We start from the raw sequence: 21,543 nt of genomic DNA on the forward strand, positions 1-21,543 counted from the left end.
GTCTTTATCTTCTTTCTTTCCTTCTGGTGTCATACATGCCCCTAGCCTTCCTCTTTCAACTGTACTCAAACTCATCTTTATTGATAGTACTTACAGTATTCTGGTACCATCACACAGTATTGTGCTATCCATTTCTGGATCTATATAATCAATCCTGTTGAACGTTCTGTACTCCTTCAACATTAGATACCTGATCTCTAACCTCTTGCTATCTCCTGATAACCTGTGTTCTCAATTCTCAAATTTCATTCATCATTGTTAGTCGATATTAATGAGACCATATAGTATCCATACATTTGTTTCTGGCTAATTTCACTCAGTGTAATGTCTACTGTTTACCATTTTGTCTTTTGGTTTTATATGTCTATCTTACTTTATTTTTATTTTTTCCCTACTCTCTTTCTTTTTACCCTTACTGATAGTCTTCATTTCTACACTCTTCTCCAGACCTCTCTCTCCTCTCTTTTTCTTTCTGTCTGTAGTGCGCCCTTTAGTATCTTATAGAACAGGTATCTTGTTCACAAACTCTCTCAGTGTTTGTCTGAGAATATTTTAAACTCTCCTTCATTTTTGAAGGACAGTTTTGCCAGGTATGGAATTCTTAGTAGGCAGTTTTATTCTTTCAGTATCTTACATACATCATACCATTGCCTTCTCGCCTCCATGGTTTCTACTGAGAAATCCACACATCATCTTATTGAGCTTCCTTTTTTGTGATGGATCGCTATTCTCATGCTGCTTTCAGAATTCTCTCTTTGTCTTTGACATTTGATAATCTGATTAAGAAGTGTCTTGGAGTTGGTCTACTCGGATCTGTTCTGTTTGGGGTACGCTGTACTTCTTAGATCTGTAATTTTATCTTTCATAAGAGAAGGGAAATTTTCAGTGATTATTTCCTCCATTATTCTTTCTGCCCCTTTTCCCTTCTTTGTTCTGGGACACCCAGGACATGTATATTCATGTGCTTCATGTTGTCATTCAGTTCCCTGAATCCATGCTCATATTTTTCCATTCTTTTCCCTATCTGTTCTTTTTTGTTTATGATTTCACATGTTCTGTCTTCCAGTTCATGAATCCTTTCTTCTGCCTCTTCAAACCTACTATTGTATGTCTCCGTGGTGTTTTTCATCTCTTCTATTGTGCCTTTCACTCCCGTAATTTCTGCCAAGTATTTTTTCAAACTTTCAGGTTCTTCCTTATGTTTGCCCAATGACTTCTTTGTATCCTTCATCTCTTTTGCCATATCTTTCTTCAACTTGATTTGATTTTTGAATTGATTTAGGTGATTTTTTTGATAAATAATTAGTTGTTTCAATTCCTGTATCTCAGTTGTAGTGTAAGTTTGTTCCTTTGGGCCATATTTTCATTTTTCCTAGTGTGATTTGTAATTTTTTGTTGTCTAGGCATCTGGTTTCCTTGATTACCCCAATCAGATTTTCACAGACCAGATGGTTCTCAGGAAGAGGGTGTATTCAGTATCAGGTTTCTCTGATGGTGAGACCCAGCAGACTGTCAGATTTTCCTGTGAGGCCTCTAGACTCTGTGCTTTTCCTGTTGTACCCAGCAAGTGCTGTTTGTCAGCCTGCAGTTCCCCACTGGCATTAAAAGTCATGGTGTATTTAATTCTCAGTGTACCCTGTCCTGGCCAGGGACCAAGGGATCAGAAGCCAAACTTAAGCTGTGTGTGTCCACCTGCACCCCTGCCCCCCAGGCCATTGGGTCTGAGTTGTCTCAGGGAGGGCCACCACATGAGTTGGGCCCCGCCCCCCTGTTTTCTTAGGGACAATAAGCCCTTTAAAGAATTGTCTCCTATGCTGAGTTTTTCCTTTGACTCTCTATCTTTTTTTTTTTTTTTAATCTTCATTCTATTGAGACACATCCACACACCACGCAGTCACACAAAACAAACCGCACACTCGACCGTTCACAGCACCACCACGTAGTTGCACACTCATCACCCAAATCAATCCCCGACACCTTCATCAGCACACACACAAAAACAACAAGAACAATAATTAAAGTAAAAAAGAGCAACTGAAGCAAAAAAGAACACTGGGCACCCTTGTCTGCCCGTCCGTTTGTTTCCCTCCCCTACCTTTCCACTCATCCATCTATAAACTAGACAAAGGGGAGTGTGGTCCCCATGGCCCTCCCAATCCTATTGTCACCCCCCACAAGCCACATTTTTATACAATTGTCTTCGAGATTCATGGGCTCCGGGCCGTAGCCTGATAGCTCCAGGCATCCACCACCAGCCACCCCAACTCTCCAGAACCCAAAAAGGGCCGTCCAAATTGTGCGTAAGAGTGCCCACCAGAGCGACCCCGCGGCTTCCCCCGGAATCCCCCCGCCACTGAAGCCTACTTCATTTCCTTTCACACCCCCACCCCGGTCAAGAAGACGCTCTCCGCCCCACGACGCCAGGTCCACACCCCTCCCCGGGAGTCACACTCCATGCCGCCAGGGAGATCCACCCCCCCCGGGCGTCCGATCCTACGCAGGGTGGCAGGGCAGTGACCTCACCCCCCAAGCCGGCCCAGCCAGAGAGAGAGGGCCACATCCAAGCAACAAAGAGGCACTCGGGAGGAGGCTCCCAGGCACAATTATAGGGAGGCCTAGCCTCTCCTTTGCAGCAACTGTCTTCCCAAGGGTAAGACCTACGGTCGAGGGCTCAACCCGTCAAACCACCAGTTCCCTATGTCTGTGGTCATGTTAGCAACCATCGAGGTGGGGTAGGCCAATAACCCTGCATTCTCCACAGGCTCCTCAAGGGGGCACTACATATTTTTTTTCCTTTTTTTCTCTTCTCTTTTTTTTTTAACCCTTTCTTCCTTTTTAAATCAACTGTATGGAAAAAAAATTAAAAAAAAAACAACAAAAAAACAAAAAAGAAAAACATACAATAAAAGAACATTTCAAAGAGACCATAACAAGGGAGTAAGAAAAAGACAACTAACCTAAGATAACTGCTTAACTTCCAACCTGTTCCTACTTTACCCCAAGAAAGTTACATAATATAGCAACATTTCTGTGAACTTGTTCCTACTATATCCATCAGAAATTAATAGACCATAGTCATTCCTGGGCATCCCCAGAACGTTAAATAGCATATCTGTTCTTCTTGGATTACTGTTCCCCCTTCCTTAATTGCTCTCTATTGCTAGTTCCCCTACATTCTACATTATAAACCATTCATTTTACATTTTTCAAAGTTCACATTAGTGGTAGCATGTAATATTTCTCTTTCTGTACCTGGCTTATTTCGCTCAGCATTATGTCTTCAAGGTTCATCCATGTTGTCATATGTTTCACGAGGTCGTTCCTTCTTACTGCCGTGTAGTATTCCATCGTGTGTATATACCACATTTTCTTTATCCACTCATCTGTTGAAGGACATTTGGGTTGTTTCCATCTCTTGGCAATTGTGAATAAGGCTGCTATGAACATTGGCGTGCAGATATCTGTTCGTGTCACTGCTTTCCAATCTTCCGGGTATATACCGAGAAGTGCAATCGCTGGATCGAATGGTAACTTTATTTCTAGTTTTCTAAGGAACTGCCAGACTGACTTCCAGAGTGGCTGAACCATTATACAGTCCCACCAACAATGAATAAGAGTTCCAGTTTCTCCACATCCCCTCCAGCATTTGTAGTTTCCTGTTTGTTTAATGGCAGCCATTCTAATCGGTGTTAGATGGTATCTCATTGTGGTCTTAATTTGCATCTCTCTAATAGCTAGTGAAGCTGAACATTTTTTCATGTGTTTCTTGGCCATTTGTACTTCCTCTTCAGAGAACTGTCTTTTCATATCTTTTGCCCATTTTATAATTGGGCTGTCTGTACTATTGTCATTGAGTTGTAGGATTTCTTTATATATGCACGATATCAGTGTTTTGTCAGATACGTGGTTTCCAAAAATGTTTTCCCATTGAGTTGGCTGCCTCTTTACCTTTTTGAGAAATTCCTTTGAGGTGCAGAAACTTCTAAGCTTGAGGAGTTCCCATTTATCTATTTTTTCTTTTGTTGCTTGTGCTTTGGGTGTAAAGTCTAGGAAGTGGCCGCCTAACACAAGGTCTTGAAGATGTTTTCCTACATTATCTTCTAGGAGTTTTATGGTACTTTTTTTATATTGAGATCTTTGGTCCATTTTGAGTTAATTTTTGTGTAGGGTGTGAGGTAGGGGTCCTCTTTCATTCTTTTGGATATAGATATCCAACTCTCCCAGCCCCATTTGTTGAATAGACCATTATGACCCAGTTCAGTGACTTTGGGGGCCTTATCAAAGATCAATCGGCCATAGATCTGAGGGTCTATCTCTGAATTCTCAATTCAACTCCATTGATCTATATATCTATCTTTGTGCCAGTACCATGCTGTTTTGACAACTGTGGCTTTATAATAAGCTTCAAAGTCAGGGAGTGTAAGTCCTCCCACTTCGTTTTTCTTTTTCAGAGTGTCTTTAGCAATTCGAGGCATCTTCCCTTTCCAAATAAATTTGATAACTAGCTTTTCCAAGTCTGCAAAGTAGGTTGTTGGAATTTTGATTGGGATCGCATTGAATCTGTAGATGAGTTTGGGTAGAACTGACATCTTAATGACATTTAGCCTTCCTATCCATGAACATGGAATATTTTTCCATCTTTTAAGGTCCACTTCTATTTCTTTTAGTAGAGTTATATAGCTTTCTTTGTATAGGTCTTTTACATCTTTGGTTAAGTTTCTTCCTAGGTACTTGATTTTTTTAGTTGCTATTGAAAATGGTATCTTTTTCTTGAGTGTCTCTTCAGTTTGTTCATTTCTAGCATATAGAAACATTACTGACTTATGTGCATTAATCTTGTATCCCGCTACTTTGCTAGATTTGTTTATTAGCTCTAGTAGCTGTATCGTCGATTTATCAGGGTTTTCCAGATATAAGATCATATCATCTGCAAACAATGACAGTTTTACTTCTTCTTTTCCAATTTGGATGCCTTTTATTTCTTTGTCTTGCCGGATTGCCCTGGCTAGCACTTCCAGCACAATGTTGAATAACAGTGGTGACAGCGGAAATCTTTCTCTTGTTCCTGATCTTAGAGGGAAGGCTTTCAGTCTCTCACCATTGAGTACTATGCTGGCTGTGGGTTTTTCATATATGCTCTTTATCATGTTGAGGAAGTTTCCTTCAATTCCTACCTTTTGAAGTGTTTTTATCAAAAAGGGATGTTGGATTTTGTCAAATGCTTTTTCAGCATCTATTGAGATGATAATTTGATTTTTCCCTTTTGAATTTTTAATGTGTTGTAATACATTGATTGATTTTTTTATGTTGAACCATCCTTGCATGCCTGGAATGAACCCCACTTGGTCATGGTGTATGATTTTTTTAATGTGTCTTTGGATTCGATTTGCAAGTATTTTGTTGAGGATTTTTGCATCTATATTCATTAGGGAGATTGGCCGGTAGTTTTCCTTTTTTGTAGCATCTTTGCCTGGTTTTGGTATTAGATTGATGTTAGCTTCATAAAATGAGTTAGTTAGTATTCCATTTTCTTCAATGTTTTGAAAGAGTTTGAGTAAGATTGGTGTCAGTTCTTTCTGGAAAGTTTGGTAGAATTCCCCTGTGAAGCCATCTGGCCCTAGGCATTTATTTGTGGGAAGATTTTTGATGACTGATTGGATCTCTTTGCTTGTGATGGGTTGACTGAGGTCTTCTATTTCTTCTCTGGTCAGTCTAGGTTGTTCATATGTTTCCAGGAAATTGTCCATTTCCTCTACATTATCCAGTTTGTTGCCATACAGTTGTTCATAGTATCCTCTTATAATTTTTTTAATTTCTTCAGGATCTGCAGTTATGTCACCTTTTTCATTCATTATTTTGTTTATATGGTTCTTGTCTCTTTTTGATTTTGTCAGTCTAGCTAGGGGCTTGTCAATCTTATTGATCTTCTCAAAGAACCAACTTTTGGTGATATTTATCCTCTCTATTGTTTTTTTGTTCTCGGTGTCATTTATTTCTGCTTTAATCCTTGTTATTTCTTTTCTTCTACTTGGTTTAGGATTGGTTTGCTGTTCATTTTCTAGCTTCTTCAGTTGATCCATTAGTTCTTTGATTTTACCTCTTTCTTCCTTTTTAATATATGCGTTTAGTGCTATAAATTTCCCCCTCAGCACTGCTTTTGCTGCATCCCATAGGTTTTGGTATGTTGTGTTCTCATTTTCATTCGTCTCTATATATTTAGCCATTTCTCTTGCGATTTCTTCTTTAACCCACTGATTGTTTAGGAGTGTGTTGTTTAACCTCCAGGTATTTGTGAATTTTCTAAGTCTCTGATGGTTATTGACTTCTAATTGTATTCCATTGTGGTCAGAGAATGTGCTTTGAATAATTTCAATCTTTTTACATTTACTGAGGCTTGTTTTATGTCCCAGCATATGATCTATTCTGGAGAAAGTTCCGTGAGCACTAGAAAAGTATGTGTATCCTGGTGATTTGGGATGTAATGTTCTGTATATGTCTGTTAAATCTAATTCATTTATCAGATTGTTTAGGTTTTCAATTTCCTTATTGGTCCTCTGTCTGGTTGATCTATCTATAGGAGAGAGTGATGTGTTGAAGTCTCCCACAATTATTGTGGAAACATCAATTGCTTCCTTTAGTTTTGCCAGTGCTTATCTCATGTATTTTGTGGCACCTTGATTGGGTGCATAGACATTTACGATTGTTATTTCTTCTTGTTGAATTGCCCCTTTTATTAGTATGTAGTGGCCTTCTTTGTCTCTCAAAACATCCCTGCATTTAAAGTCTATTTTATCTGAGATTAATATTGCTACAACTGCTTTCTTTTGGCTGTAGCTTGCATGAAATATTTTTTTCCATCCTTTCACTTTCAATTTCTTTGTGTCCCTGTGTCTAAGATGAGTCTCTTGTATGCAACATATTGATGGTTCATTTTTTTTGATCCATTCTGCGAATCTATATCTTTTAATTGGGGAGTTTAATCCATTTACATTCAACGTTATATCCGTGAAGGCATTTCTTGAATCAGCTATCTTATCCTTTGGTTTATGTTTGTCATATATATTTTTCCCCTCTCTCTATTAATATCCTTTATTGTACGCATACTGAATCTCTTTAGTACTGAACCTTTCTCCAAGTCTCTCTGTCCTTTCTTTGTTTCTCTGTCTGTAGGGCTCTCTTTAGTATCTCCAGTAGGGCAGGTCTCTTGTTAGCAAATTCTCTCAGCATTTGTTTGTCTGTGAAAAATTTAAGCTCTCCCTCAAATTTGAAGGAGAGCTTTGCTGGATAAAGTATTCTTGGCTGGAAATTTTTCTCACTCAGAATTTTAAATATATCGTGCCACTGCCTTCTCTCCTCCATGGTGGCTGCTGAGTAGTCACTACTTAGTCTTATGCTGTTTCCTTTGTATGTGGTGAATTGCTTTTCTCTTGCTGCTTTTAGAACTTGCTCCTTCTCTTCTGTGTTTGACAGTGTGATCAGAATATGTCTCGGAGTGGGTTTATTTGGATTTATTCTATTTGGAGTTCGCTGAGCATTTATGATTTGTGTATTTATGTTGTTTAGAAGATTTGGGAAGTTTTCCCCAACAATTTCTTTGAATACTCTTCCTAGACCTTTACCCTTTTCTTCCCCTTCTGGAACACCAATGAGTCTTATATTCGGATGTTTTATATTATGTATCATATCCCTGAGGTCCGTTTCGATTCTTTCAATTTTTTTCCCCATTCTTTCTTTTATGCTTTCATTTTCCATTCTGTCATCTTCCAGGTCACTGATTCGTTGTTCAACTTCTTCTAGTCTTGTACTATGAGTGTCCAGAATCTTTTTAATTTGGTCAACAGTTTCTTTAATTTCCATAAGATCATCTATTTTTTTATTTAGTCTTGAAATGTCTTCTTTATCCTCTTCTAGGGTCTTCTTGATATCCTTTGTATTCTGTACTATGGTCTCATTGTTCATCTTTAGTTCTTTTAGTAGCTGCTCTACGTGCTGTGTCTCCTCTGATCTTTTATTTGGGTGTTTGGGCTTGGGTTATCCATATCGTCTGGTTTTTTCATATGCTTTATAATTTTCTGTTGTTTTTGGCCTCTTGGCATTTGCTGAACTTGATAGGGTTCTTTTAGGATGTGTAGACCAATTGATGTCCTTATCTCTAATTTATCAGATCTATAGCTTCGTGGAGTACACCTTCTCTAACTAACCAGCAGGTGGCGTCCACGAGCCACCTGTTCTCCACAAGCCAGTTCTCCCCTGCTTTGCCTTTGTGGTGAGTGGGGGAATGAGTCTTGTGGGGTCCAATTGCTGTACCAAGCTTGCGTGTGTAGTTGTTGTTGCCCGCCCTGTATATGGGGCGTGTTTCTGTGCAGTCAGGGAGTGGGGGTGGCTCTAACAATCAAATCTCCCTGGTGATCCTGGAGTTTTAAAGCTGCTGCAATAGTCTAATCCTTCAGTTCAGTCCTGCCACAGTTTGTCTCTGCCACTGACCCACAAGTCCTTGGTATTGGTGTATGGCTCCTGAGACTTGCAAGTGGGTCCCTCTTCCAGGCCGTGCACCCCCTGGTCCTCTGTTGAGGGATGACTGTGCTATGTCACATGTGAGTGCCGTCCCCCCAGGGCGGTTCTGGGCTGCTGGGCTGTGTAGGGAGTCTCCCAGTCTGCTGAAATGATGGCTGAATGGGGCTTTGTTAGTTCACACTGCTCCACCTTCCCAACTCTGGGACAATCAGCTGAGGTTGCAGGGAAGGCTAATGTCCACACCCAGTTTTGTGGAGTGTGCTTGTTATTTGAAGCACTTCCATCACACTGGGTTGTCTGGGGCAGCTCTGGGCTATGGGGCTGGCGATGGGCAGGAGTGTTTCCTGTCCACCAGGATGATGGCTGTGAGCGGACACCCCCCTTTTCTTGGGAAGTTGTGGTGTTTAGTAAAATTTCTCAGCCACTGGATTATTGCCTTTTGTCTCAGAGCTCTCTTAGTTCTGCTCTTGTCTTGACCTGCCCAAATTGCAAGTCTTTGAAGCTTTCTGTATTGGGCTTCTTAGAGTAATTGTTTTTTAAAAAAAAAAAAAGGATTAAAAAAAAAGGGGGGGCCCTCCTCACAGATCTAATGGGTTATTGAAATGCTAAGAGACAAAGCAATTAGGGCCATTAAGGAAAGGTCCAGAGGGCAGAGAGATCAGCTTTTCTTCGGGATTTGCATATGAGCCTCAGGGCCTGAGCTCTGCCCTTCCCCTTTCTGTGTTCACCAGAACTCCAAAAATCCTCCACTTTTATTTTGGAGTTTTTAGTGCTGTTTTTTTCTATGTCTCCTCTCTGCTGGGCTGGCTGCTCTCAGATTCTCTGGTGTCTGGTCTCAGTCTATCTATGGTTGGAATTTGGATCAGTAGAATGAGTTTCCGTTAAGGGCTGCCACTGCAGTTCTCCCTTCTCCTTCCTGGAGCTGACAGCCCCTCCTCCCACGGGACTGAGCCTGGCAGGGAGGGGCGCGGGTCCCCTGGCCGCAAAAACTTACAGATTTCGCTGATCTCAGCAGTTCCACGTTTTCATGAGTGTTGTATGAAGTATGCCCAAAGTCAGATTGCTCTGTGGTGTCCAGTCCACGCAGTTCCTGGCTTTCTACCTACTTTCCTGGAGGAGTAACTAAAACATACAGCTCACCAGTCCGCCATCTTGCCCCGCCTCTCTCTGACTATCTTAACTCCACCCTTCCCTTTGTCACTGCTGACAGTTGGAAATGTTTGAGGCTTTCTCTAATGAGCTACTTAGAATGAGAGGAAAAAAAGGGGGGAAAAAAGCAAAAAGTCCCTTTTTCAGATGCAGTCCCCACCCCTCCAGTTCACCAGGCCTGAATCGGAACTGGTACCCGGTTCTGTGTGCCCCTTTTCTTGGGGCACAGCCGTTTCCCAGTATTCTGATCTCAGTGGACTCCAAAAGCCTCTGTTTTTATTTATTTATGTTTTTTTTTTCCCTGTCAGCCCTGCCTCTTCCCTGCCAGGATAAACCTTCAGGTTCCTTTCCTGCTTGCTCCGGGTTTATCTGTGCTTGTAGCCTGTATTCAGTAGTACACATTTTGAATTAAAACCGCAACTGGAGCTTCATTGAGTTACATTCCCTTGCTCCCAGCAGGGTCTGCTTCTTTTTCCCACAGCAAAGTTTTGCAACTCTGCTTGCCATGCTGGTGGGGTAGGAGCACTATCTCCCCTATTTGGGGAGCTTTACTTACAGTTCTATGCTGAGATCTCAGCCGTTCTACTCATTTCTGACTGGTGTACGATGTCAGGTCATGGATATTACCCCATCAGTTGTGCCAGACTATTTTCTAGTTGCTCCTGGCTGTTTACTAGCTGCTCAAGGGGACTGTCTAAATTCCACACTTCCCCATGCTGCCATCTTGCCCCACCTCCATAATTGTCTTCTTTGGAAAGTACTGTTTGCCTTCTAAAAGCCAAAGAATTAATTAGAGATGTCTTAACTAAATTAAAACTTGGATTTGTTAAAAATAAGAAATATAGGAAAAGAAATATTTTCAGCTCACCAAATTCTGTATTAATTTAGAAGTCTCTAAATGTAGTTTAGCCCCTGCATGGGTTACACAGTGACTAAAGCAAGAGTTTTCAAGGATCTGTTTTCCTCATGTCCATTGTGCCCAAAGGACATGTCTTGATTAAGTAGAGTGTGGTTATTGTATGTGTATTTCCAGTCATACTGCTGTACTTCTGGGGGGTCAGGCAAGGAAAGTCTTTAGGAAAATTTTTAAGACCACCTACATACGTTCTCATAGAGCTATATTCCAACCTGCTTTCAGTTCCAGGAAGAAATTCTAGATCCATCAAATGTATTTCTTAGAGAGGTTTAAAATAGGCACTTTCATGTCTAGGTTGTAGATAACTCTTTTCTTCATTTTTTGTATCTCTAATTTAAATATTTACCACCAGAAGTGGAAGGCAAATTCATTCATTTCATTAATCACTTTCCTTTCTTCTGGTTAAAGATTTCTGAACTCACTAAGGAAGTGACTTTTAAGCCTAATTAAGGTGTATCTGCCTTATGGAACTGAAATTTCCTTTTCCTTTTCCTTCCTATGCCTTCTTTAACTTTTCCACTTCTCCCATCTCCACCGCCCCAAATCCGCTACCTACATTAACTCTTCTCTTTGCCCCCACTCAATGAAACACCCACAATATTTCTATTCTACAGTAAAAATCGGCCACCATTTCCCAGTGTTGCTTTTTTTTTTTTAGAGCCCACCTTTCATGTTGCTTTTGATAGAACATAGGTAAAATAATTAATGGTCGCCATTGTTTTGTTGTTAGATTGACAATATTTGAGTTCAAGGACCTGAAATATTACAATATTAAAATTTAAACGCTTAGACATACAGATGTGGCAGCAGATGTTTTTCTTACTTCCAAGATAAAGTAGAACTTAAACCTTTTTGTCTCGGTGAATCTCTTCCTTGCTGGGTTTGCCCCTACACTGAGAGCCATCATTCTTCTACTTATTTTTGACTTAAACATTTTTCTCATCTGTTTCGGTTATGGTAACTACTTTAGAAATAGACTTAGTGTTTTCTGTACCAGTTTGCCTGCCTGCGTATTCTACTGCAAGTAACCTAGAAACATTTGTGGTCCGTGATTTCTCTCTTTTGAGTATGTATTTACCTCTTAGTTATCTGTTTTATCAGTCTGCCATCATTTAGGTAGATAAGGTACATATCAATACTAAACTAACCAAAAAAAGTAGACGTCATTTCATTGATTTATTATGTTTTCCCAGGTATTAACTGAGTGACAGTTCAATTTCTTTGCTAGTCACATCTCGTTACAGTGAATAGACTATTTTCCCATTAAATTTTTTGAATGTGTAGTATACAATATCCATGATAAAAAAGTCAAATAGTACAAAAGAGCATACTATTTTTAAAAGGCTATTTCTCTCACCCCTATACCCAATCTCTCAGTTCCCCTTCCCTGGAGGTAGCCAGCTACCATTTTCTTGTTTACCCTTCCAAAGAGATTCTGTACATAGATTAAACAACAACAACCACTCATACATACTATTTCGTACCTTTCTTCCTTTTACTTAAAAATGTTATATTAGTGACTGTTCCTTACCAGTTCATAAAGATCTGTTTTATTCTTTAAAATAGTATTCCATAGACTAATTTTGATGTGATAACTTGTTATAACAGGATTTGATCTGTTCTTTTTTTTAATTCATTTTTATTGAGATATGTTCACATACCATGCAGTCATACAAAGTGTACATTCAGTTGTTCGCAGTACCAGTATATAGTTGTGCGTTCATCACCAAAATTAATTTTTGAACATTTTCATTACCACACACACAAAAATAATAAGAATAAAAATTAAAGTGAAAAAGAACAATTAAAGTGAAAAAGAACAGTTAAAGTAAAAAAGAACACTGGGTGCCTTTTTTTCTTTTTTAATCTGTTCTTTAAAACAAGTAAAATTGTCTCCATAAAGGCTTAACATGTTTTTAACCTAAGAAGTTTAACTTTTTAAATCTAGTAGATTCCAAGTATGTTAACAGAAATCTGTAAGTTGCATTTAAAGGTAGACACACTTTTTTCTTCTAGATGTTACTGATTTCTGTTATACAGTTTCCTATTATACATGCATAAGTACATAACGTACAAAAGTTTAAAGTGGTGATGCCAGCGCCCTTTAAATGAATAGTGATTGCTACTTACCAAATACTGTTGTCTGGTTGTTTTATTATCCCCAGATTTTGTCTAACATTTATATTTTGTAACATGTTCTTTTGACGTAAAGCATAGAATGTAATGGCAAAATCACTCTTCAAAGACAAAATACTTTTTGCTGCAAGATTTAAAGGATTAAAGCCCTTTCCTCACAAAACTCTATATAGAAATGATATGTGGTTTTGCAAAAACAAGGGGTCAGGAAAGGGCTGACCTTTGAAAAGGGCTGATCCTTTTCAAAGCAGCCCTCTAATGTTATAGCATATTTTTCGCTTCTTAGGTCCCGGTAGAGATCATTCTATGAGTGTTTAAATTCTTTTCTCCAGTGGTGTGTGATGTGTCTTACAACACTGGGCCCTTGAGGGAGTCATATAGAAATTTATTTTAGAGGTGTTTTTCATCTTCAAATTTTGCCACTATCCTTCAGGGAAATATTTTTTTACATGATTGGGCTGACTTCAGGGTTATATGCTTTGCAAGGCAGTAATTGTTAAATTGCAGATCATTATGAATTCTCATCTAGAAAAGAAATTGAATTAAGTGACTTCTATATTTCAGTATACTGGAAGTTCATGAGAAGGCTATCCATAAGATCTACACCCCATGACCATGTCATAGTTCAGACTATAAAATGTTGACATCATGTACCTTTAGTACTCAAACTTTTTAGGTGGTAAAAGGAACCTTATACTAAAATCCATTTAGTGGTAGGTAGCTCATGCTATAAGGTCCAGAATATCCTGGGAGGAAATGGTTTCCATTCCTGTTTGAAGCCAAAATTTCCCAAGTTGTTTTTCATAAGTTATTGGCCACATAGATGCAACATGTTCTGAATAAAAAACTGCAGAAACTCTTCTGGACCACACAAAAGCCATTAAATTTGATGAAGGTATCCTGTGTCTCAAAACTCACTTATACTTGGAATCCAATTTAGGAATTAAAACATAAGCTCCTAAAAACAAACAAACCAAAAGCTTCTTATGTACCTTATGATAAAACCTTTCAAAGCCTGAATATAAACTCTTTAGGCTAAAGATACATTTATAATGCCCTGTATAGATGTTTTAATATGTCATAATCATAATTCAGATACATTTTATATCCTGTTGACAAAGTACTATACTTCTCCCATGTTTTCTTATAAACAGAGTTCATAGTGAAATCTCCTGCCATTGACACCCAAATCTGCCCCTCCCCCCATATGGTTGCCAATTATGACATTTCTTTATTTATTTAAGCATATTGAAAAGAGTCAGTACTTAATGGTGCAGTACTTCTTGAAAGTATCTGGGAGAGCACACCTTTATATACCTGATGCTAGACAGAAAAATCTACATGTGGTAGTGTTCCTTCAGTCTTCCTGGACATGGGAGACTGATAATTCCTTCTCTTTAACCTTTAGAAGACTACTCTTATAATATAGTTTTGCTAAAACGTCCTTGGGTCAGAAAGTTGTGTTGAGTTAAAAAAAATCAGGCTTTAGCATTCAAGTTCATCTTGTCTAAGCCTTTCATTTTACAAGTGAAGAAACTGTTTTTCTCATTGAGCTTGAAGATATTGGACATAATTTTATTGAGCAGCTTTATAAAAAGGTCACCCAGATATTATGAAATATCTCCTTTTATTCTACAGAAACAGTGTTTAGTATTTATGTGTATATAAATATATATATATGTACTTAGATATTTTATAGGGGAATTAAAGCCTTAATGAAGAACTTTAGGGGCCAATTTTATTTAAACAGCTAATTTCTACTAGTTTTGAATGAAAATCAGAGTAGAGTTGTAGCAGTTTTGTTGTTTGCAAGTATATTCTGAACTCCTTGGAGAATAAAAAAACACGCATATTAATTCTTTGGCAGTTCTTAATGCTAGAAGAACTCTGGATTTGATCTGCTTTCTTATAACTAAAATCATGGCATTGCTACTACTATTTTCCATGCCTGAGGTTGAGAGCAGTCATTGTTCTTCTGACCAAAAATCTTGCATGTGAATTAAAACCTGAGCAAGAGCATAACCAGCCAGATGTACCTGAATACTCAGAGGGATACATTAAAGTCAGTCATAAAAGTGTAGGAATTTCACTTAAGCATCCTTTAGATTGAGCATGGGAGCTTTGGAGTGAAAATGAGGATTGGGGAATGGAAGGGTGGAGGTGAAGGAAGGTTATATGTTAACAGAACCTTTTTCTTTTAATTTTGTAAAATTAAAAAGAACTTATTTGGCTTCTTCTCAAGCTTGGCTGAGGGACTTGGCTGCTTAGATCAGTGCCTTAAACAACTGTTTCATTATAGTTGATTAAAAGTGGGGTCACTACAGTTTGGCATTTACTTGGCTGTCAGCATCCGAAAGGTAGTATGAGCTTCTTCAAAGTAATTATGAATTACTTTACAATACATATATTGTTTCTTAATGCTCTCATGTAAGCTTTTCAAATTATGCCAGATTTTTTTTTTCATAGAACTCTGTAAGTTTTGTTCTAGAAATCATTGGTGTGTGTGTATATATATATATATATATATATATATATATATATATATATATATATATGGATAAAGTGAAAAGAACACTAGCATTTTCTTGATGGAATTCAGTTATTTCTTGACTGCTATAGTGGAATATTTTTGAAGGCAGCATTTGATGCCCACACCACCAGCACTACTATTACCACCCATCCTAATCTATAAGGCAGTTACATTTTTTTTATTTCTCAAAGATTGAGAAACACATTTTTATTAGTCTGATTCTTACTATCCTAGCAGAAATTTCCCAGATAACAATAACCATCAAAGTCTCAAAGAAATGTAATATATTAGTGTGTGGTTTATTTAAAACCTTTTATTAGAAGTTTTACTTGCCTGTAGGCTAATTTCTTTCAGATTTGGGGCATATACTCATTTGCATGATAGTGTTTTGGATATATGAAGTTAAAACTCATTTCACAGATCGTTGTAACATTTATATGGGTCAGTATGTATGGTTTTTGGACATTCTTGGGGATTATTGAAAATTGTGGTTAAACAGAGTTAATATTCTGTGTTCATACCCTGGTATATTTCTGTATATTGGCAAAGACGATATTTAGGGTAGCAGAAACTTTTGATAATGGGTTATTGTCCTCTGGCAGTAGATTAGCAGACCTTTTGTACTATACAGCTAATTTATGGAATCAATAACTTCATTTGATATTTTCTTTTTTTTTTTTTTTTTTTTTTTTTTTTTTTTTTTTTTTTTTTTTTAAATGCAACATACAAACTTTATTAAACAAAAGTTAACAGGTAAAGTCAAACAGGAACTTTTAATATTAAAGAGAAAAACCGAGAACAAACTGTATCTTAACACCTTACAATAACCTACTTGCAGTTGCATTTAACTGAGCTCTGTTGCTGTGAAGAATACAGCTCATGCACAGGTATGGATGAATGATTTGTACATTTTTCAAGTATTCACTGAATACTACCATATATACACATATACATTAAATTTGAAAATGATTTAACTGACGACTCCCAGATACACTTCATTTTTGTTGATCTTTTGGAAGAGGTCGTCTAAAGAGAAGAATATGTGGTTCTGGCTCATGAATCATGTAATGAACCCAGCCAAGACTCTGCTGGACACCAAGTCTCCTCCATTCTTCCTCAGACATTAGATGGGTTTTGGGTACTTGTTTGGAAAGTTCTCTGGGTAACATCACATGCCGGTACTCGTAATGCTCGTCAAAGTACTTGTCCGAGTAGTAGATCTGCTTATGGGCCATCCTGCCGGCAGCGAGGCGGCTCGGGATAAACCAACAGGGCGTACAGCAGGCAGCACGTCTGGACGCTGCAAAAGCAACCGCACAAATGAGCCCAACTTGATATTTTCTTAAATTGAGTAAAACTTTTAAAATAACTTTACTGAGATATAATTCATATACCATACACTTCACCTATTTAAAATGTAGAAGTCACTGGTTTATAGTATTTCCAGAGTTGTGTAACCATCACCATAATCAATTTTAGAACATTTTCATCACCCCTAAAAGAAATCTCATACCCATTAGCAGTCACTTGTCATTCCCCCACACCCACACCCTAGCCCTAGGCAACCACTAATCTACTTTCTGTTCTACAAATTTGCCTGTTCTGGACATTTCATATAAATGGAATTACATAATGTGTGGTGTTTATGACCGGCTTCTTTATCTTATCATATTATTTTCAAGGTTCATTTATATTGTCTATATCAGTACTTACTCATCTTATTACCAGAATTTAGTTTTTAAGGTTGTTTGGTATTTTCTTTCACATAACTTCATTTTACCCCCACCACCTGCTTTTTTGTGAAATAAGCCCTAAAGTCTTTAATCATAATTATTGTGATTTTGTTCAAAGAGTAAACTAGTTTGTTTCTATACTCCATAAAGCAATCATGTGCATGATCTATAGCATTTCATAGTTGATCTTTATGTCACAAGAGAAGATGATTTTTTTCCTTTGAATATATTTTCAGAAAATGTGATCTCAGCCACTGCCAGTGGTAAGCCCACCTGTACCAGGCATCTCATTGCAACTGCACACTAGTCCATTTCAATACAGTTGATATCATTAGCATTTTTTTACATCTAAAAAGTTCAGGTCATTTCTCTGTGCTTTCTTTTACTAGTGGTTCTTCACTGGAGAGTACCAAAATATTATCAGAGATGAAATTCCCAGTCCATTATCACTTGTAGATTCATAAACATCAAAACACATGAAAGATGGAGTTATGTTATCAGCTACAGAGTTTTTATAGATATTCAAGAAGATTTCTATAAGCTGTGCTAATCTTTCCTTTTATTTGTTTCTTATTTTTGAAAATGCATCTTCATCAGGATCCTTCAAAAAATAATACATACCAAAGGTACAGTATTTCTTTAATAGACTTTCTTATGTTCTACATAATGTCTGGCAAAAGATTCTTCCATAAATATACATGTATAACAGTAGTACAGTTTGACAGCTAATTCTTTTTTGGCCAAAGTCATTGTAAATTGAATAGTTCCTTGGCATTAAGAAATTAATATTTATAGTTTTAACCATTTTCAATAATCTCAAAGGTCCATGCCTCCAGTAATTTTTAAATCTTGTTATGACATAATTTGGAATCACACTCAGTAAGAGGCCAGTGTGCATGGACAATTAACTATTAAGTGAAGCTAGTCAAGCCCCCAGTTTCTGCAGCTCAGCCCATTTATGTGACTTCCACTTAAAACTTGTTCATATTTAATCCTCACAGCCATTCTGTATGGGAGGCACTAGTATTACATTTTACAGAAGAATAAAAGTAGGTATTATTAAAGAATTTGGGTTTTCTCAAAGGTTTACTCCCAGTATACCCCTTGCGGTAGTATTAGTAATACAGCTAGTATTGTTCTGAAAGGTATAATTTGCCATCTTTAAGTATCTTTACTTGAGTCGACTGGTTCCTTACCTTGTAAAAGATCTTTAAAGAGAGCATATGGATCATCTATTCTATTTTTTCTCAGATCCCACTTAAAGTATTTCAGAGAGAGAGAGAAAAATGTGTCTTTTTCTCCCCAGAAAAGTGTCAAGCTTAAAAAAGTGCTAACTTAAAGAAAACTATTAGACAATGCAATTTCCTTAATATTACGTACTCATGCTCAGCCAAATACTCCATAAAAAGTTTGAAAATACAAGCTACCAACTTGCAATAGACTTTTCTACACATACGTACACAGAATACATAAAGAATTCTATAAATCAGTAGATTCATTAATAAAATAATTGAATAAATTCTGGCATATTCATACAGCGGAATATTACAATGCAATAAAAATAAATGAATCACAGCTATTTGCAATAACTACGTGCCATACCTGGATGAATCTCCAAGGAAAGAGTTCAGTCTTTTGGCCAGGAAGTTCTCGTTGAGCCTAAATCTCCTTTGGTGTAGTATATATGCATTTCTTTTGGTTTTATCCTCAGTGGCAGGTTAGGTATTGTGAAAGTTTATATGAGGATTGGTGATCAACCATTCTTAGTTACCTTTAAGCAGTATTTTTTATACTGAATACTTTTTCTTCAGTGTTTTGTCAAGGATCCTACTTTTGAACTCTTCAGTCTTATGTGATTTCTCTCCAGGAGGTCTGGTTTCATTACTCTTATGGAGAGATTATTTCAAAGTTCTCATGTACCATGTTGCTGTTACCTGTGACAACTTGCTTTTCTTTTCTTTTTTTAAACAAAGAAACCTGACTGACATTCTTATCTTGTCCAGAGTAGCCTTCTGCCATATTTAAATGTACAAAATGCTAGGCATGTTAAGGCAAAGAGAATCATTTCTATTATTAAACCTCTGCCAGTTTTATTGGCTTCAAACCTTTTTAAAAGCAAGACTCCATATGTCTTAAGTTTTGAGGCAGCCAGGTTATTTGGACAAGCTTTATTAAAGAGGAGTAATTATTTTCAGGAGAATGATTACTGTCTTGAAACTCCTAAGAAAAGTTTCTTACAATACCTTTTTAGGTGTCTGTCAGTTGCTTTAACTGTGTTAGAATTATCAGTATGTTCTGTGAGTATTCTATGTACAAAATGAGAATAATAGTAGTACCTGTTTTATAGGGTTGCTGTGAGGATTGCATTTTAAAAATACATAGGAAGCAGATAGGACATTGCCACATAGTTGTGCTAGATATTATTGTTTGCAAATCACATAGGATGCTGTAGTGCTTAAATGTCCATTTAATTTATTTTATATTGGCATGCAAGTGTTCTTTCTTGTTTATAATTGTTAATAGTAGAATGGTGAGAAAACACAAAGCACAAAGAAGAAAATTTTAAACTATCCATAATCCCATAACCAGTAAACAACCATTATCTGTCTTTGTAAAAACACAGAAGTGTGTGTGTATCATTTTTGGTGTCATACTATATATTCTGTTTTTAACCTTTATTGTTGTTACTTAATATTGTCAATCCAATCCATATATCTAGTTTCCCTCAACTACTGTGTAATAAAAAAATTTCCATAGTAAATAAAAATTCTTTGCCCATAAAAATATTAAACTGTATATGCTGAAAGATAGCAAACATTTGGTGTAAAATGTTCATGACTTTATTGCTTTCCCCCCCACCTCTAGTTGCTGGTCATACTGGGTTTTCCCCATCATAGGCGCTATTCTCTTAGGTTTCCTGTATCGTTACTGTACGTCGGAAAGCAAATCCTCCTGAAGAGACCTTGTTGACGTCTGGAAAGCACATCCACTTAGGAGTGAAAACTAGAGACTTGCTTTGGGGGTTGCAGCATTGTCCTCTCCTTGAATCCTACCAATTGTGTGTTCCCCCTTGGAGCCAAGATGCCTGGCCAGACATCCACCATCAGACCTGGGTCCAGTGTCCTTCATCTCTCAGAGCCTTACTCCCCAAGCACCAGCTCATTGTTATGTGTCCTTGCCAAGGTTTCCTCCCTTCACTGTTTTCACAAGTACCTTTATATTTCAAAATGCTCTGTTAGTAATTACAGTTCATATGTTCAAGTTACATTACCCATTGATCAAAATTTCTCCTTTCCAATACTTTAAATGTACATTAGACATTCTTAACAGGATAGCATATTCTGGTTTTAAAGGTCTTCTTTTTCCATTTTTCCCTAAGTAAATTTTTTTTCAATTTTGAATTCATTCATTTTTCTTACTCATCTAAAGAATTTAATTCATGAAGTAAAGGTGCACAAGTCCACAACTGCCAACTGATATTGTTCCTTGTTTAAATTTTTAAAACCACAAAGAAAGTACTGTGTGTTCATCTCTTATTCAGTGCTTCCGCCCAAGCTACAATAGCAAGTAGCTCTTCCCACTCCCTAAATCCAGCCCCCTTTCTTCCCAAGGGGTGTTGGACAAAATTATACTCCCCTTTTATTTCTTGGAGTTGGGGAGAGATAGGGAAAAAGAGGGTATGAATTGGGAATAATAGTCCTGGAAAAATATGGAAAAACACTACTTTAGGTTAGGAGTTTAGAAAAAGCACCAAAGACTTCAGCCTACACGTCGGTTTGGCACGAGTTTCTAGCCATCGTTTTGTTTTGTTTTGCGTTGTTTTTCTCCTAGCCATCTTTTAGTAAAATACAAATTCATAATTATGCCTGTAGAGCTTTACCAGGGATTTTTGCTGCATTTTTTGTTTGCTTATTGATTAGCAAATTTTAGATTACCTATTTTACAAGACTAAGAGGCTCCATATTGATCAAAGTTAGAGTATTTGATTTGTTCCCCCCAGTGAAAAACTTGCACAGTAAAATGGCATTTGAAAGGAGAGGATCATGATAAGAGAACGTTTTCCATTTATCTATATCTTACATCTGTGTCTCACACTTTTGGTTTTGTTCTGTTTTTCCATTGAGAATAAAAATCTGGTAGTTTTTTCGCTGGATGTGTGTTTCATTGAGACAGTACATTGGCTGCTTTCTTACCAACAACTGGTGATTTTCCCCCCCATCCTTTGAGGATTACCAGTCCTGCTTCTGAGGCCATTGTCACATCCAGCAGGGAGTAGCTTGGTTCAAGAAAGGATCATGGGACACAGCTCAGTATCTCCTCCCCCTTCCAGCTTTCAGAATTCATCAAAATAGTATTAACTTGTACTTGCATACTTGGATATGACATTTTGGAGTAATTTAAGAGATTTCTGGCTGACTTTTGTATATCAGGGATATGAATATAGTCAAACTTTTATCTTTAGAAAATGTGTTTTATATGCATTATAAGTTGCCACTTTAAGACTATTTTAAAATAGTGTGTGTGAACTATTGATGTTCCTCCATTAGAAGGCAAGGAAAGGGTTG

At 37.4% G+C, this 21,543-nt stretch overlaps 2 protein-coding genes across 7 annotated transcripts in view; one reads left to right on the top strand and one right to left on the bottom strand.

The window, feature by feature from the left end:
* Window positions 1–21,543, top strand: part of LOC119518528 (cytochrome b5 type B) — a 179,941-nt gene that overhangs the window by 54,798 nt on the left and 103,600 nt on the right. The window contains exons 4-6 of one of the 6 annotated variants that reach the window (XM_037815729.1): window positions 16,084–16,132; window positions 17,576–17,604; window positions 19,844–21,125. The exons of 4 other annotated variants lie outside the window; for them this stretch is intronic. In XM_037815729.1, coding sequence (XP_037671657.1) covers window positions 16,084–16,132; window positions 17,576–17,592 — 66 coding nt within the window. In that variant the 3' untranslated portion in view covers window positions 17,593–17,604; window positions 19,844–21,125. Of the gene's footprint in view, window positions 1–16,083; window positions 16,133–17,575; window positions 17,605–19,843; window positions 21,126–21,543 lie in introns of those variants that run through there. One more of the 6 variants, XM_037815727.1, reaches the window with a different exon arrangement.
* Window positions 15,957–16,570, bottom strand: LOC119518530 (cyclin-dependent kinases regulatory subunit 2). Its single transcript, XM_037815730.1, has one exon. It carries the CDS (start codon window positions 16,478–16,480, stop codon window positions 16,241–16,243), a length of 240 nt encoding a protein of 79 aa, XP_037671658.1. The 5' UTR covers window positions 16,481–16,570; the 3' UTR covers window positions 15,957–16,240.

Source organism: Choloepus didactylus, chromosome 22 (genome assembly GCF_015220235.1).
Source record: "Choloepus didactylus isolate mChoDid1 chromosome 22, mChoDid1.pri, whole genome shotgun sequence".
Classification (NCBI taxonomy): Eukaryota; Metazoa; Chordata; class Mammalia; order Pilosa; family Megalonychidae; genus Choloepus; species Choloepus didactylus.

Bases quoted from the DNA above. Each gene is read 5' to 3' on its own strand.
- LOC119518530 (XM_037815730.1), bottom strand. From the start codon at position 16,480: ATGGCCCATAAGCAGATCTACTACTCGGACAAGTACTTTGACGAGCAT.